Here is a 17,560-nt window from a genome sequence, read left to right on the forward strand (position 1 = left end):
CAGAGTTATCAGAACTTTTTATTGAAAATTTATGAAAGTTGTGGATTTTTCCCATTCGATAACTCTCAAATTTCATGTGAAGGTTTTTTATTTTAATTTACATAGGATGTCATTTAGGTATAAGTTGTCTAGCTGAAACTGGCCGTTCATTGCATTGGTCATTCATTGGATTCTCCGTTATTGATCATCTTGAACGAATACCACTCAGATCCAATAAGGGTTGGGCCACACCACTTATTCTCAAAGGGTAATGTTTGCAGGGCATCGTTTACCAATAACGGCACCGGCAGTGTCCCCACAGATAGTTGAGAAGGAAAGGGAATATTAGGGTGTGATGATTGTTGCTACAAGAGTACCGCGAGTACCCCTGCATCTCCACAACCACTTCGGGTTCGAAATTACTCCTGTAATTGCCGAAAAGATTTTTCTTAGAACTCCTTCAGGGATTCCTCATAGAATTTCTTCGTGAATTTCTCCTGAAATCGCTGCATAAAAGATTTCTTTAGGTATTCATTTGAAGATGCCATCTGGAACTCCTTTATGGATTTCTCTTGCAATTCCTTAACTCTTGGGAATAATTCCTTTACTCTAGATTTCTCTAGAAACTCCTTCAGGGGTTTCTCTAGAAACTTATTCAGGGTTTTTTTTCCAGGAACTGCTTCATGATAATCCAGGAATTCCTTCAGGAACACATACATGAACTTTTCAGGAATTCTTTCAGGAACTGCTTCAGAGATACCTCCAAAAATACATTCAGGGATTCCTACTGGAATTCTTAAATGGATTTCTACTGAAGTTCCCTGAATGGTTTCTTCGGTAATTCCCCGAGAAATTCCTCCAGGAATTCCTTAAGGGATTTCTTCAGGAGTTTCTTCATTGTTTCATCCAGGAAACTCTTCATGGATATTTCCAGGAATTTCTTCTTGAAATATGTCAGAACTTTCTTCAGGAATTCCTCTTGAAAACCCGTCAGGGGTACCCTTAGAGTTCATTCAAGGATCACTCTAGATGTTTTGTGTGGTGCCTCCAAAAATATCTTCAGGGATTTCCCCAGGTACTCTTTAAGGAAATTCTTCTAGAATTGTTGGAGATTTTTCTAGGAAATTCTTCAAGGACTCCTTGAAGGATTCCTCCAGAAACGCCTTCTATGGGAACTCTTTCAGGGATTCTTCCAGGAAATTCTTCTCAAATTCCTTTAAAGATATCTCCAGAAATTAAGGGCCCATATAGCCGAGGCGGTAAACGCACGGGTATTCAGCATGACCATGCTGAGGGTGACGGGTTCGATTCCCGGTCGGTCCAGGATCTTTTCGTAAAGGAAATTTCCTTGACTTCCTTGGGCATAGAGTATCTTCGTGCCTGCCACACGATATACACATGCAAAATGGTCATGTGCAGAGGAAGCTCTCAGTTAATAACTGTGCAAGTGCTCATAGAACACTAAGCTGAGAAGCAGGCTTTGTCCCAGTGAGGACGTTACGCCAAGAAGAAGAAGAAGATCTCCAGAAATTCCTTCGGGGATTTTTCCAAAAACTCTTTCGTGGATTTTTGCAGAAGCTCCTTCAGCGACTTCTTCTGAAATTCCTCCAAGAATTCCTTGAGGCATTTTTCAAAGAATTCTTTCAGAAATTCCTTATGGAGCTCCTTAAGATTTTTTTCGAGAATTGAAACCTCCAGATACAGATTTCTTCATAAGTTTCTTCAGGGATTTATCAGGAAGTATTTCAGAGATTTGTCCAGGATGTTTTCAGGATTTTTCTCAGGAATTTCCTCTATGAATCCTTCAAACATTTTTTTAATTGTTTGAGAGATTTCTCCTGAAATTACTGGAGAAATTGCTCCTGTAATTGCCGAAAAGATTTTTTCTAAGAACTTCTTCAGTGATTCCTCCTAGAATTGTTTCATGGATTTCTCCTGAAATTGCTCCATAATAGATTTCTTTAGGTATTCATTTGAAGATTCATCCTGGAACTCCTTCATGGATTTCTCTTGCAATTCCTTAACTCTTGGAAATAGTTACTCTAGGGATTTCTCCAGAAACTAATTCAGGATTTTTTTCCAGGAACTGCTTCATGGAAATCCAGAAATTCCTTCAGGAAGACATACATGAACTCTTTAGGGATTCCTTCAGGATCACAAAATACGCGAACACGAGACGGAACACAACACTTATCGTTCTTACTAATTAAAAGGAACTTTAAAAATTACCTTTTTGGTCGACCGGTTTCGGGCTCGAAGTTGCCCATCTACGGGACGATGTCCGACTGATTATTTACACACAAACACATTTTCATACTGCGCACAGTATACGTCAGGGGGAGGTGGTTGTTATTGTTGTTGTTTTATCCGTTCCGTCAAGTGGAAGAGCGGCGAGGTTATTGGAGGATCATCCTCATTCATTAGAGGACGATCGGATGTAGCAATGAACATTGATTCCCATGCGTTTAATTGGGAGGCTTTTCGGACGTTTTTTATTAGTTTCGCTTCTGGCCAATTGATGTTGTGGTTTTGGGCCGTGGAGTGCGCCGCTACACTAGAATCGTTAGCTCGTTCATTGTCCACTGCATTCTTATGCTCACGCAAACGAACTCTGAATTTTCGGCGGGTTTGGCCTATATATACCGCAGGACAGTCTTGGCATGGAATTTCATATATACCGGATTTTTCCCCAGATGCTACTCTGTCCTTAAGGTTGCACAAGTGGTCCTTCAAAGTGTTTCCACTTTTGTATACCACGTGAAAACCGTGGCTTTTCAAGACAGCTTGAACTGGGTTCGTCAATTTGGGGTAAAACGGAAGGCTTATCCTCTGGGCTTCTTCTTTCTCCGGACGAAGGGTTGTTGCATCCAGTCTGTGCTTTTTTCTTTGATGTTTACGAAGGATTTTGTCCACGAACTCCTTTCCATATCCGTTCACCACTGCAGCATTATGGATTTTATCCCTTTCCGCTACGAAATCGTCCTTTTCCATCGGAATACTGAAGAGGCGATGAACCATGGAATGGAAAGCTGCTTGTTTTTGAGCGCCATAATGGTTTGAATCAGACGTAATGAATGATTATGAAGAAAAGAGTGTTATTGTTGGATATCCAATTCCTCACACGGTGCCGAAGAAAAGGGTTGATACCTAAGTTTATTCACATTAAACCATCCATAAGCAGTGAATCCAGTGAAAAGGCAGCCAAAAGTGCTAGAAGAATTTGGCTAGCGGAAGAAATTAAGTGTAAACATAAGGCGCTGTCAATAGTAGAAGAAAAGCTGTATGCATTACATCTACAGCTGCTGAAGCAAGATTTATACCATACCGCTGTTGAGTGTGTTGTGCGTCAGTGTAGTAAAGAGAAGATTGCGTGTTGGCAAATAGCGATGCGCACAATATTCAACAACCTGCACAAACGAGTTAAAACCACGAAGCAAAGGCATCGGAAAAAGCTGCTGGCTCTCGCACACCAACAAAAACCGAAACATGTGAAACGATCTCCGCAAATCATTGACAACTTTGTCGTCAACCTGTCGTCCGCTAGCCTTACACAAGCAGAACTAAATCTGTTGAATAAGGGTTTGAATTTTGCCGTTTCTCCTTCGTGTGCACCGCTTCCCGACATCGTAAACAACATCGAGAGTGGCATCCAGTACAATAGCTCCACGTTGAAGTCAGTCATTCGTCATGATGTACAGCAAAGTATATCGACCGCTACGCTTGACGGTGATAAAGCGGAGCGCATGAGTTTTGATACATGGTGCGTAATACGTCAGCTCAAAGCGAGAGATGTGATCTATTCCCGCGCAGACAAAGGAAACGCCGTGGTAATCATGGATAAAACGGATTATGATAATCGCGTTTTTGAGATGATTAACTCAGGTCCGTACGAAGAGAACAAGTACAAGAACGGAAAGCCCAAGGATCCACTCAATGGGATGGTTGAAGAAGCAAATTCAGTCCGTCATAATGTCGCACGTTTGATGGGTGAAGAGAAACTCGAACGACGTTTTCACGTCCCCAATCCAAAAGTGCCTTCACTGTACTGCCTACCAAAAATCCATAAGAATCCGTTAGCCATGCGACCGATTTCGTCAAACATTTGTGCTCCCACTGAAAAAATGGCTGCGTGGATGGTTGAAGAATTGAGGAAATACCCGATTTCTCACGGTAAAAGTGTTAAAAATTCCGTGGAGTTTGCTGAACAACTAAAAGAGGTCGAGTTACGCCGAGGCGAAATTCTGGTATCGTTTGATGTTACGGCGTTATTTCCAAACGTACCAGTCCAGGGAGCCTTACAAAGTTTAAGAAGACACTTGGAACGGAATCGTGTACCACCCAACCAAATTCAAGCGTACCTGTTGATTGCGAATGTTTGCATGAACCAGAGCTTCTTCTCGTTTAGAGGGAAGTTCTACAAACAAACATTCGGTCTTAGCATGGGTAACAAACTGTCACCACTGCTGGCGGACGTGTTTATGAGCGACCTGGAAGCGGATCTGTCTAAAGAAAAAATATTTCCCCGAGTCTGGAGACGCTATGTGGATGATATTTTTGCTGTTATTAAAGAGCGATATCTTCAGCAAACGTTGGAGTTGCTCAATTCACGGCATGCGACAATTCAGTTTACGGTAGAAAAGGAAAATGACGGGCAACTACCCTTTTTAGACCTGTTGGTCTCAAGAACAGCGGACAACAAATTAAAGTTCGGAATCTACCGTAAACCTACTTCCACGGACCGCTACATTACGTCTGATTCAAACCATTATGGCGCTCAAAAACAAGCAGCTTTCCATTCCATGGTTCATCGCCTCTTCAGTATTCCGATGGAAAAGGACGATTTCGTAGCGGAAAGGGATAAAATCCATAATGCTGCAGTGGTGAACGGATATGGAAAGGAGTTCGTGGACAAAATCCTTCGTAAACATCAAAGAAAAAAGCACAGACTGGATGCAACAACCCTTCGTCCGGAGAAAGAAGAAGCCCAGAGGATAAGCCTTCCGTTTTACCCCAAATTGACGAACCCAGTTCAAGCTGTCTTGAAAAGCCACGGTTTTCACGTGGTATACAAAAGTGGAAACACTTTGAAGGACCACTTGTGCAACCTTAAGGACAGAGTAGCATCTGGGGAAAAATCCGGTATATATGAAATTCCATGCCAAGACTGTCCTGCGGTATATATAGGCCAAACCCGCCGAAAATTCAGAGTTCGTTTGCGTGAGCATAAGAATGCAGTGGACAATGAACGAGCTAACGATTCTAGTGTAGCGGCGCACTCCACGGCCCAAAACCACAACATCAATTGGCCAGAAGCGAAACTAATAAAAAACGTCCGAAAAGCCTCCCAATTAAACGCATGGGAATCAATGTTCATTGCTACATCCGATCGTCCTCTAATGAATGAGGATGATCCTCCAATAACCTCGCCGCTCTTCCACTTGACGGAACGGATAAAACAACAACAATAACAACCACCTCCCCCTGACGTATACTGTGCGCAGTATGAAAATGTGTTTGTGTGTAAATAATCAGTCGGACATCGTCCCGTAGATGGGCAACTTCGAGCCCGAAACCGGTCGACCAAAAAGGTAATTTTTAAAGTTCCTTTTAATTAGTAAGAACGATAAGTGTTGTGTTCCGTCTCGTGTTCGCGTATTTTGTGATCGTGAATGTTCTTACGTTAGCACAATCAACAAATTGTTTGTGATTCCTTCAGGAACTGCTTCAGACCTTCCTTCAGAAACTTGTGCAGGGATTCCTCCAAAAACAAGAAATCCTCTAGAAGTTTTGTGTGGTTCCTCCATAAATATCTGCAGGGATTTTCCCAGGTATTCTTTAAGGAATTTCTTCTGGAATTGTTCTAGGAACTCCTTCGAAGACTCCTTGAGGATTTCTTCAGAAACGCCTTCTATAGGAACTCTTTCAGGGATTCTTCCAGGAATTTATTCTCAAATTCCTTAAAGGGCATCTCCAGAAACTCAATCAGGGATTTTTCCAAAAACTCTTTCGTGGAATTCAGCAGAAGCTCCTTCAGCTACTTCTTCTGAAATACCTCCGAGAGTTCCTAGAAAGATTTTTCAATGAATTCTTTCAGAAATACCTCCTGGAGTTCCTTAAGAACTTTTTCTGGAAGTTCTTGAGAGAAGTCCAAGTTATTACAGATTTTTTCCATATTTGATCAGGAAGTATTTCAGGGATTTGTCCAGGATATTTTTCAGGGTTTTCTCAGGAATTCTTTGAGAGATTTCTCAGCAATTGAAAAAAAAAATACAAATTGAAAGGGGTCTCCAGTTAGCCTAGTGGTTATGGCTATGGATCGCCAATCCGGAGACGGCTGGTTCGATTCCCGCTCCGTTCGGGAAAATTTGCTCGACTCCTTGGGCATGGTGTATCATTGCCCTTGCTTCACAATATACAAATTCATGCAATGGCAGGCAAAGAATGCCCTTCAAATAATAACTGTGGAAGTGCTCAAAGAACACTAATTTTGAAGTAAGGCAGGCCAAGTCCTAGTGGGGACGTAGAGCCATAAATAAGAAGAAGAAGAAGAAGAAGAAGTTTTTGGGTTCGATTCCCGGTCGGTCCAGGATCTTTTCGTAAAGGAAATTTCCTTGACTTCCTTGGGCATAGAGTATCTTCGTGCCTGCCACACGATATACACATGCAAAATGGTCATTGGCAGAGGAAGCTCTCAGTTAATAACTGTGGAAGTGCTCATAGAACACTAAGCTGAGAAGCAGGCTTTGTCCCAGTGAGGACGTTACGCCAAGAAGAAGAAGAAGAAGAAGAAGAAGTTTTGAAAATGGACGCAAATTAGCGAAGAAATGGGCCTGAAAAAAATGACATGTTTTTGAGGGGGTGACCCCAAACTTTTGATCGGGAGTGTAGTTCTCTCGAACTTGTTTGGGATACGATTGGGAGGATTTCGCTCCGGAATGTTGGCTTTGCAGTCTTTAGGAGGTATCGAAAACACTAGTTTATGATGTTTCGTGACATTTCGGTACGTACCGGACCTTTTTCAAGAGTTCGATCGATCAAGCTTTCCTAGTCAAGATGGCTTTGCTAAACTCAAAAATGTCATGCGGAAGTGTCGGTATAGATTGAGTTCGTTCGGTTTTAAACCGTCGTAATATGGACAATCGGTTACCTACCTACCAATCGGGCGGTCTAGAATGCGGTTCCTGTTTTTGGAAACTTCCACCATTGATTTTTCAAAAGTACAATGGTGAGAGAATAGTGGGCATGAAAGGAGCAATTAATATCCAGCATGCCATGCGTGCTGTGTGAGAAAAACACTGCTTTTAAATTTATCTTCATTCTTCGAAATCAGTACTAAATTGTGCTTCAAAAATTTTGATCTTTGACGAAAGTTCACGACTTTCGTTTTATTTTGTAAACTAGTGTAATAAACAATTTGATTGCCATAACACATAGTTTTTTATTCAATTTGTCTTTCAGCGAAGGACAAATTTCCAAATTTTATTGAAACCTTTTTCAAAACTTCGCGTTTTATCTTGCTCCATCCGATTCAATTTGCCCCGGTGTACCTTATGTGCAACCTTGGCAATTCTTAACGGTCCCGAAGTGGACATAAAAATTAAACTTCGGTGCTCGTTGTTTTGATTGACGATTCCTCTTTTGATCGGTGTTGATGTGCGGTATATTAGTAGGACTATTGACAGCGTTAGGGTTATGCAGGTATCAGTAGGTATCAGTAGGTCGGCTCCAGAGGCACGATCTCCTCCATTTGGGAAATTTGTGCCACCGCCATGAACACGAGCCTATTCATCATTTACCTAAGGGAGAAGGGAAGGAAAAAAGGATGGGACAGGGGAAAGGACAGGTAAGGGAATAGGATCGTCATACACGCATAAGCGTACCACAATGGGTTCAAACAGCGCCCTGAAAAGAGCACTGTGATAACGCATAGAGCCTGAAGAGAGCCTATGGCTCTTTACCACAGCGGGTCAAGAACAACAGAAGGTCCTGAAGATTCAGGTTTCTGAAGTCAGTTTTACTTAATAAGTGTTTACCGAATATTCGGAAACGCAGTTGCGCAAAAACTGGACAGTTACATATCAAATAATACGAAGTTCCATAATCGGATTCACAGCTATCACATGCAAATGAATCAGCTTGCTAAATATTCGCCATGAGATAGCTAAGTTGGCAGTGGCCAGTCAGTGCTTTGACCAGCATGCTGCAATTTTGCTTTGACAGATTTGTTAGATACTTCGCTACCCCTGAGTGGCAGCCCAGGTGTCAATCTGAAGCTTCACCCAACACTTGAATACCGGAATAGCTGGCTCAGGGCCAATTAAGTCATGTGTTGCTCCAGTGCGAGCTAACTCATCGGCCAATTCATTTCCAGCAATGGAAGAATGACCAGGTACCCATACAAGGTGAACAACGTTTGCTAAATTCAGCACCTCGATTTGAGTTCGACAAGCTATCTTCGACCTGGAGTTGGCCGAAGCCTAAAGCACTGGCAAAGCAACCTGACTATCTGAACAGAAGTATATTACTTTGCCCATTACGTGCTGCTGAAGCGGTGATTGCACTCCGCACATAAGAGCATTTCGGCCTGAAATACGGTAAAGTGTATCATCAGTGAGTAAGACTGGTGCAGCCTTAGCTCACGAGAATAAACACCAGTACCTGCTCGACCTTTGAGAAGGGAGCCATCAGTGTAACATACGATGCCGTCTGAAATACTTCTCTCCAGATGTCCAGATGTCCACTCTTCCCGGGAAGGGAATTTCGTGGAAAATGTCCTATATGGGAAATTAGGGTCTTGTACCATTTGGGCAGGTGTACCTATTTTGGGCACTTGCCGCTATAACTAAGTCAATTTCAAACCGATTGATTCGAATTTTCATACAGAGTTAGATACTGTACGTGCCTAACTCTATCAAAAATTGTCTCTCTCTCTCTCTCTCTCTCTCTCTCTCTCTCTCTTGACTTAGTTAGTTATAGTAGCAAGTGCCCAAAATAGGTACACCTGCCCAAATGGTACAAGACCCTACAAGCAATTGTTAGATCACTTGGAGCAAGGACAACTTTGTCCCAATTCACCAAAAGAGGAGACAACGAGGTGTGTGTTGAACTGCGGTTCACAGAAGTTTCCTCTAGTAAAGTCAAAGAGAACTTCGAGCGCTGCCGTGGGAGTTGAAGAGAACGCTCCAGACATCGCCATTAAGCATATCCTTTGGAGATGGCGTGATTTTCGCCCTTTTGCCACCACACAAGACATCCATAGGCCAATATTGGTCGAAAAACAGTTGTGTAAATCCATTTGATATACTTGGGCTTTAGACCCCAAGTTGTACCAAAGGTTCGCTGGCATTGCCCGAAGGCCATACAAGCTTTCTTGATTCTGAACTCAATATGAGGTGTCCAGGAAAGCTTGGAATCAAGAATGACTCCAACGTACTTTACCTGTTCAGTCACATTGATTTCAGAATCAAAGAAACGCAAAGGTCGAACGCCATTACGGTTTCGCCTTTCCGTGAAAAGAACAATAGATGTTTTACTCGGATTTACCGAAAGGCCATATTGGCGACACCAACCCTCAACTACCTGAAGAGCGTTTTGCATCAGGTCGAAAAGGGTGCTGATGCTCATACCGACTAACAATGTTAGGTAGTCGTCGGCAAAACCATAAGTAGGAAAACCGCTATTATTGAGTTGCCTCAATCAGTGTTGGTAAAAACTCAAATTGTCAAATCTCATGGTTGAGTTGTTTCACGCACGATTCTTGACTCACCAAACTCACCTCCGAAAAACTCATGCATGAGTTGACTCGCGATTTCACTCATTGCTTCATTTCTTGGTGTTCTTATTATTTACATCAATTTTTTAAGGATTATATGGTAGAACAAAAGCAAATCTAGCGTACAATGACATTGAATGCCGTTAAAATTAATTTGGATTCGTTTTACAAGCAAACGAGATTTCGGCGCTTGACTCGTGAGAGCGAAATTTTGCATGAAAGTCTCGTGCGTGAGAAAATGATTCAAAATCACGCGCGAGTTTGCTCACGCAGGAGCGGTTCATGAGTCTGCTTTGAGTGTGATTTTACCAACACTGGCCTCAATAGCGTATCTGCTACGAGATACTACAAAAGTGGTGATAAGACTCCTCCACAAACATCCACAAATACTCATTTTCCTAATCGCCACTTGACGCAATGTCGAGAAGAGATGTCGGTTTTTGAGCATGTGATGAATCCAATTGGAAGTCATTGGAGATATACCATGACTCCGTGCGGCTTCCAATATGGCATCGAAAGGCACGTTGTCAAAGGCACCCTCGATATCTAAGAAAACACCCAAGCGAATGCCTTCTCGATATCGTAAACAACTTTGTGTAAAAGAGTCACAGTGGATTTACCAGATTCGTCAGCATGTTGGTATACATGGCGAGATGAACATCACGGATGTGATGATCGACAATGCGTTCTAAGCATTTCAGAAGAAAAGAGGTCAAACTAATAGGTCTGAAACTCTTTGCTACTTCATACGACGCACGACCCACTTTCGGAATAAACTTTACAGTAATATATCACCAGGATTTGGGAATATTCCCTGTAGCAAAACTGCAAACAAGTAGTTTTTTTTTTCAAAACATGTTTGAAATAATCAAATCCCTTCTGAAGCAACATAGGATAAATCCCATCTGCCCCTGGAGATTTGAAAGGAGCAAAGCTATTTAGTGCCCATGCAATTGATTCTATATTTATGATACTGCGAGCCGAAGCTAAAGAATCATAACTACAAGAAAAAACATCAGGTTCATCCGAAGATGTAATATCCACACATCCGGGGAAGTACACGGTGTTCAATAAGTTCGGATACACCATATAACTTGAATTAATTTCACATCTGTAATTCAGATTTTCAAAGTAAATGTATTTATTGAAAGGTCATATAACACTGATGGTTTTGAATAAAGTCTTTTTCTACTTTTTTTCATAAGCCTTAGATGTATCTAAAGTTTCTTAGCTCCGGCACGCTGGAATAATTTTCGATAAGTTGCTCAAGCTACAGAAGTCTAAAACGTTGACTTTTGAGTTTACATCTTACTATACTAAATTAGGATAACTAAATTAATAGACAAAGGCTTTACACTGCTATTTCAGTGATGATATGGTGATAAATTTGCAAGTTTAGTCAAAATGTACTTAAATCTATGAAAAAGGCATAAATACATTATATAAAGCCAATTTTGGTTAAAATTTGCCATAATAGAGATATAATCAAGTTTTGGAAAAGATAATGATGAATTAAACTGAGATATAACGCAGCCTTGCTTTTTGACAAAACAAAAATCATTAAAACAGGTACAGCGGCAATTTTAGCAATTTTAAAGATCAAAATAAAATGAGTCCGTACTTCACCCAATCTGAATTTTATAGATTATTTCGTATGGCCATTAGGCCGTGTCGATTTTTGCAAAATTGCGAATACACAATCCCGAATAGTCACAAATGGTTGCAAATGGACCCAAATGAAGCCCTGCAAAATTTAAAAATTCTAAAAAATCGGTAAGCTAGTCCGCAATCGACTTGAAGTTTTATATGGGAATTTTAATTTTTCAGTATGGGGAAATCCAACTTTTCAAACTTTTGAAGAAAAAGGCACATTAAAGCAACTCTAAAAATCCGCTCCCCCCTGAAGATTTAGTGCATATATTAGGGAACATTTTGTTAGAAGACAACTTTTAAGTTGCACTTAAGATAAGGGCGTTATTAAATTTCGAAACAATGGACATTTTATTCGCATGATTTCTAACTTCTTTAATTGGCATCACTGCACGTTTTGCGTGTTGAAGAGGGTGGTAACAGCCATCTGCGGCGTCACCACCCGTCGCTGGATGGAGACGCAAGTACCTGATAAAAATGAGATAGTTAGGATTGTAAATACTCTTGCGATATTGCTTTATAAAAACTTGGTATCTTCGGCAAAGTTGTTGGCATGGTCAAGAGCTGTCCAGTGATGAACTAAATCATTGGCAAATCCATCGCTGGGCGGCGCTAGTGTGCATACAAACTGCATGCAAAAGTATTAACGTATATGCGTGTATCTCAATAACGTGATAATTTAACTGTGTGGTGTCTTCGACAAAGTTGTTGGCTGAGCCACGGGCTATCCAGCGACGAACCAAGTAAGTAGGAATTCAACCTACAGGCGGCGCTAGTGTGCATACAAACTGGATGCAAAAGTACAAACGTATATGTGTGTATCTCAAAAACGTGATAATTTAAGTAGGTGGTGTCTTCGACAAATTTGTTGGCTGGAGGCTGGACCACAGGCTATCCCATGAAGAACGCAATACAGTCTAGACTCCTACTACACGATTAGTTCGGGGGTGCAGTAGGAATCCGTGTTGTAGGAATCCTAGAGCTTATGGGATTTCGCCTAATTGGGGGTGTGAGCGAATATATCAGGAGTATTACAAGATAGCACCATACTTTCTTTGGCAAAGTTGTAGTACTAGAATAGATCTACCACACAATGCGAACATCCAATTAGTTGGCAATTTGGCCGATAGAGGCGCTATGTAGAAGTGGTTGCTTATGTTCACTCGCCAGTAGAAGCACTCATAAGTTATCGCTTGCGATATCTCAAGATCTACTTGATTTGGAACAATGCTGTCTTCGGCAAAGTTGTTCAGTAGGTCAAGAACAATCTGGTGGTTAACCAATTAGTTTGTGATTTCGCCGCTAGGTGGTGCTAGTTGTCAAGTAAAGTTTCAAACTTCTCTAGCTCGCGATCCAGATCAGATAGGAAAGTGCCGTCTTCGTCAGAGTTTTTCAGGAAGTAAAATCCTATCTGACGATTCAACATTTAGTTGGTGATTTCGCCGCTACGTGCCACTAGTTGTTAAGTAAAATTTCAAACTTCTTTAGCTCGCAATCCAGAGCAAATAGAAAAGTATCGTCTTCGGCTAAGTTCTTCAGGAAGTCAAGAGCTATCTAATAACTTAACATTTAGTTTGTAATTTCGCTGCTAGGTGACGCTAGTTGTCAAGTAAAGTTTCAAACCTTTATAGCTCGCGATCCCACCAGGGTGCGAGGCCGCCATTTTTAAGAATCCAACATCTTGTATGTAAACATTTGTGTATCCACAAAGGAATCCATTGTGGATACACGATAGATGTTGGCTCCTGCCAGATGCATTAGGTGGGATTAGGGCTGCCACATACGTGCGCGATCCAGATCAGATAGAAAAGTGGTATATCAAGTTGGTGATATCACCGCTAGGTCAAGTAAAGTTTCAAACTTCTCTAGCAAGCGACCCAGAGTAGATAGAAAAGTGTTGTCTTCGGCAAAGTTCTTCAGGAAGTCAAGAGCTATCTAATCAAATAACATTTAGTTTGTGATTTCACCGCTAGGTTGCGCTATTTGTCAAGTAAAATTTTAAACTTCTCTGACTCGCTATTCAGAGCAGATAGAAAAGTGTCGTCTTCGGCAAAATTCTACAGGAAGTCAAGAGCTATTTAGTGAATTAACAATTAGTTGGTGATTTCGCCGCTAGGTGGCGCTAGTTGTCATGTAAAGTTTCAAACTTCTCTAGCTCGCTATCCAGAGCTGATAGAAAAGTGTCGTCTTCGGCAAAGTTCTTCAGGAAGTCAAGAGTCATCTTCTGATTAAAAATATAGTTTGTGAATTTACCGTTAGGTGGCGCTAATTGCCATGTAAAGTTTTAAAACACTATCTCAGGATCTATAGCAGATAGAATAGTACTGTCTTCGGCAAAGTTCAACAGGAAGCCAAGATCATTCTGGTGATAAAACAATAAATTGGTGATTTAGCTGCTAGGTGATGCTAGGCTGCTTGGAATCCATAGCAGATAGAAAAGTGTTATCTTTGGCAATTTTCTTCAGAAAGTATAGACTATAAAACAACCTGGTGATTCAACAATTAGGAGGTAGTTTGCAAATAGAATTTTGAACATCTCTATCTTGGATCCAGACACCGAGGATGATGAGAAAGTTTGCTTTCTTGCTGAGCAAGCGAACTACGCCCTTAATACTGTGGCCGGATCCACGCTTCCCCCGGTGGCTGAACTCCACCGTATTGGTCCTCGAAGCTGGAAGGCCAGAGAAACATCGATCGACTTTACTATGAAATCCCTTTTCCGAAGAAGCTCCAACCCCACGCAAGTTCAACACACTTTCTTCAGAAAATCCAAAAAAGATATCAACACACCGAAATCCGTTATACTGATGGCTCGAAGCTATTAGATCGTGTGGGCATCGGCGTATATGGTGCCAACTTCGAAATATCGCATCGATTACCGAATCAGTGTTCAGTATTTTCTGCTGAAGCTGCAGCAACTCTTATTGCGATTTCAGAGCCTAGCCAAAACCTTATGCTGATAGTCACCGATTCTGCCAGTGCCATACAAGCCATTAAGAGCAGTACCAACAAGCACCCATTTATCCAAGCTATTCAGGCCGAGCTGGACATCGGAAACTTGTGGGCTTCGTGGCCGAGCGGTTAGCGGCGTCAGTCGTTTAGGTGTCTCGTAAGCCTCGGAGTGTGGGTTCGATTCCCGCTCTAGTCGGGGAAAACTTTTCGTCAAACGAAAAATTCTCCACTGGGCCACTGGGTGTAATATGTGTTGTCTGTTGTCAAATGTTAGTAATGTTCAGTCTGTAGAGGCCGCAAGGTCGAAGACGGTGTATTGTCTTTTAAAAACACGCCAGTAACTCTCATGTGGGTTCCTGGTCACTGCGGTATACTGGGTAACGAGCGCGCCGATGCTCTAGCCAGCATCGGCCGATAGAGTGAGCTTTTTTCTAATACAATTCCAGGAGACGATGTGAGATTGTGGATCAAAAATGTCTTATGGAGAGCATGGGTTAGTGAATGGAATCAAGACAGATCTCTCTTCCTTAGAGAAATCAAGCAAGAGGTTAACGCATGGAAAGATCAACAAAACTGGAAAGAGCAGAAGGTTTTATACCGTCTTCGAACCGGCCACACGCGTGTATCCATAATATGGGCGATAGCCGAAATTTCCACAAAGTTTGTGAAACGTGCAGTACCCAGAATTCTGTACAACATTTTATCAGTAACTGCCCAATCTTGGAACACCTCTGTTGGGTACACAATTCTCACACTGGAGGTAGGTTCGCTACACAAGGTTGCACTTACCTTAATCTCGTTGAACTTACCCCGCAATCGAGCCACCGACAGCTGCTCCCACAGCAACCACCAGCGGTACGATGGAACTCGGAAGCCACCGATAACCGCACTCGTCGCAGCTACCAATGGAAGGATCCATTGTCCGTCCAGTGACCGTCACGCCACAGCCACACTCGATGCTGACAATCGTGCACGCCACGATCACCAACACTCTCCGTCGTGCCGCCAGCCGTTTACCTCACGGCCACCAACGCGTCTGGTTTTCTCCGTCGAAGGACCATGGCTCTTTGCCGAATTCTGAATGGGACTGCCGTTGCCGCTTGCTTGCTTGTCAACGACAACGCGTATGGAGGGATGCCGAAAAGAGGGAAAATTAATCCGAATAACCAGATTCTGAATAACTCTCGACATCCACTCCCCTGCTATCAAGACAAAGCACTGCAACCGCCACAGCAACCACCGCACACAACGCCTCGATTGATGGAAGCAAACGATGAACAGCGACGCCGAACAGGATGCGACACGTTCTCCTCGAAAACCAACGCCGACTCAAAGGGACACACACACACACGCTTTCCACCGACTCGGGGTGGAAGGAAGAAGGAAAGTGCCAGCCGATCCTCGCACCGATCGGGCTAGCCACCACTTTCGCGACTCTTTCGGCACTGGTTGCAGAAAAACGCTTTTGCTCCGTTTACGACGACGGTTTAATTAATACTGATACTGATACATGAATGGGTTATCTTATATATAATTTTCTCTCGGGTTGGCAGTAGGCCAACGCACGCTTCGCTGCGCAACAAGCTCCGCCCATCTGGAGCACAAATGGCTAGAAACCGCCTGGCAGCCAACGTCTCGCTGGTATATAATCGTCGGCCCACACCGGAATGGTTCTCATTTGCTCTGCACGCGTACGGCGCGTACAACCTCCGAATACAACATGACATAACGTCTACAAGTCGTGCCCTCCAAAATGACTCTGTATGCGAAAGGACTCTGCTGAACTTCCTCAAATAAGCTAGGCTATTCAATGAAATCCAGCAAACGACTCACGCTCGACATACGGACCAGACACGGATATTTAAGGAAAACAACACCAATGGCTATAATCGACCCGGCTTACCACATGGTTAACGATGTGGAAAACTCTTTTGAAGAACACCGCCTTTAGAAAGGACTTTTTAGTCCAATATGACTGACAGCCTAGTTTTATATTTTTTGTAAACTCTGTACCACTTGGAAGGTACCCTTCAGGTACTTCCAGTTTAGTTGGTAATTCTCCAAGAGATGAACCAGCCTCGGGCTGAAAATCTCTTTAATAAAGATACCTAACCTTGAATCCAGACCAGGGTTGACAATCGTCGTTCTCTTCACCGCCGCGCAAAGAAAAAAAATCACATTATCCCGATAGAACAACATTGCACTAAGGGCCAGAATCGCAATCTAGCGGAACAAAATTAATTACTCCAAAACGAAGCATTTCCGGCACATGGTATCTTCGACAAAGTTGCTTGACATCAGCAGGGGTATCTATTACTAAGAACGTAGTAGTTCGCAAATCGTCCGCATAGGTGGCGCCACCATCTAACTTCTTTGTTTTACGTCCTAGAGACTTGGCATTTTCGGCAAAGTTGTTCATTTTGGCAAAATAAACAACACTCTCTCAGACGTCAAAATTCCACAGCCTACTGTTTTCGAGTTATTTTAAGAATAAAATACATTCAATGAAAAACCAGTTTTTTAAGCATATTTTGACATTTTTACTAGAAACCATGTGAGTTTAAATTTTCTCCCAATGCAAATATGTCAAACCAAACACATTCTATGGAAATATATTCAATATTATCATTAAAAATTTGAAATTAAAATACAAATTCGAAAAAATAGTGTGAATTTCAAGCCTTAATATCTCACAAAGCGCAAAAAATCGCAACTTAAAATTTTCAGCAAATACGAATCAATACTAGGTGAACATACTGTTAAAAATTTGGAGAGGTATTTTTTTGGTGTTTTTGAGATAATAGCTTTTTAGTAACACCATAAATATAAGTAGTGCCAGCGTGTAACTTTTTACTGTTGCACATTAGAGAGTTTATGTCTTCGGGAAAGTTGTTCATTTTGACTAACTAAACAACTGTTTCTTAGACGTCAAAATTCCACGGCCTACTGTTTTCTAATTATTGTATATAAACTAGATTTTATTGAAAAATTTGTCAATAAAACACATTTTGATGCAATAGTATGAACTATTTTTTATTGTTTTAATTTTTTACGATACATAGTAGGTCATGAAAATGTCAATATACTATTGTCAGCATGGCTCAAGGTAACTTTTAATTTTTTGCATGTTATTTTCCAAATGTTTTAAGCTTAACCTTTTTTGTCAATCATTTTAAATTTTAGAGCGCGAAATATCTTGCTGAGAGC

General features: G+C 41.8%; 2 protein-coding genes across 2 annotated transcripts in view; one reads left to right on the forward strand and one right to left on the reverse strand.

The window, feature by feature from the left end:
• Window positions 1-17,560, reverse strand: part of LOC115259474 (uncharacterized) — a 730,118-nt gene that overhangs the window by 590,128 nt on the left and 122,430 nt on the right. The window lies entirely within an intron of this gene.
• Window positions 3,366-5,447, forward strand: LOC134291790 (uncharacterized). Its single transcript, XM_062860010.1, has one exon. It carries the CDS (start codon window positions 3,366-3,368, stop codon window positions 5,445-5,447), a length of 2,082 nt encoding a protein of 693 aa, XP_062715994.1.

The sequence above is a fragment of the Aedes albopictus genome, chromosome 1 (assembly GCF_035046485.1).
Source record: "Aedes albopictus strain Foshan chromosome 1, AalbF5, whole genome shotgun sequence".
NCBI classification, from domain to species: Eukaryota; Metazoa; Arthropoda; class Insecta; order Diptera; family Culicidae; genus Aedes; species Aedes albopictus.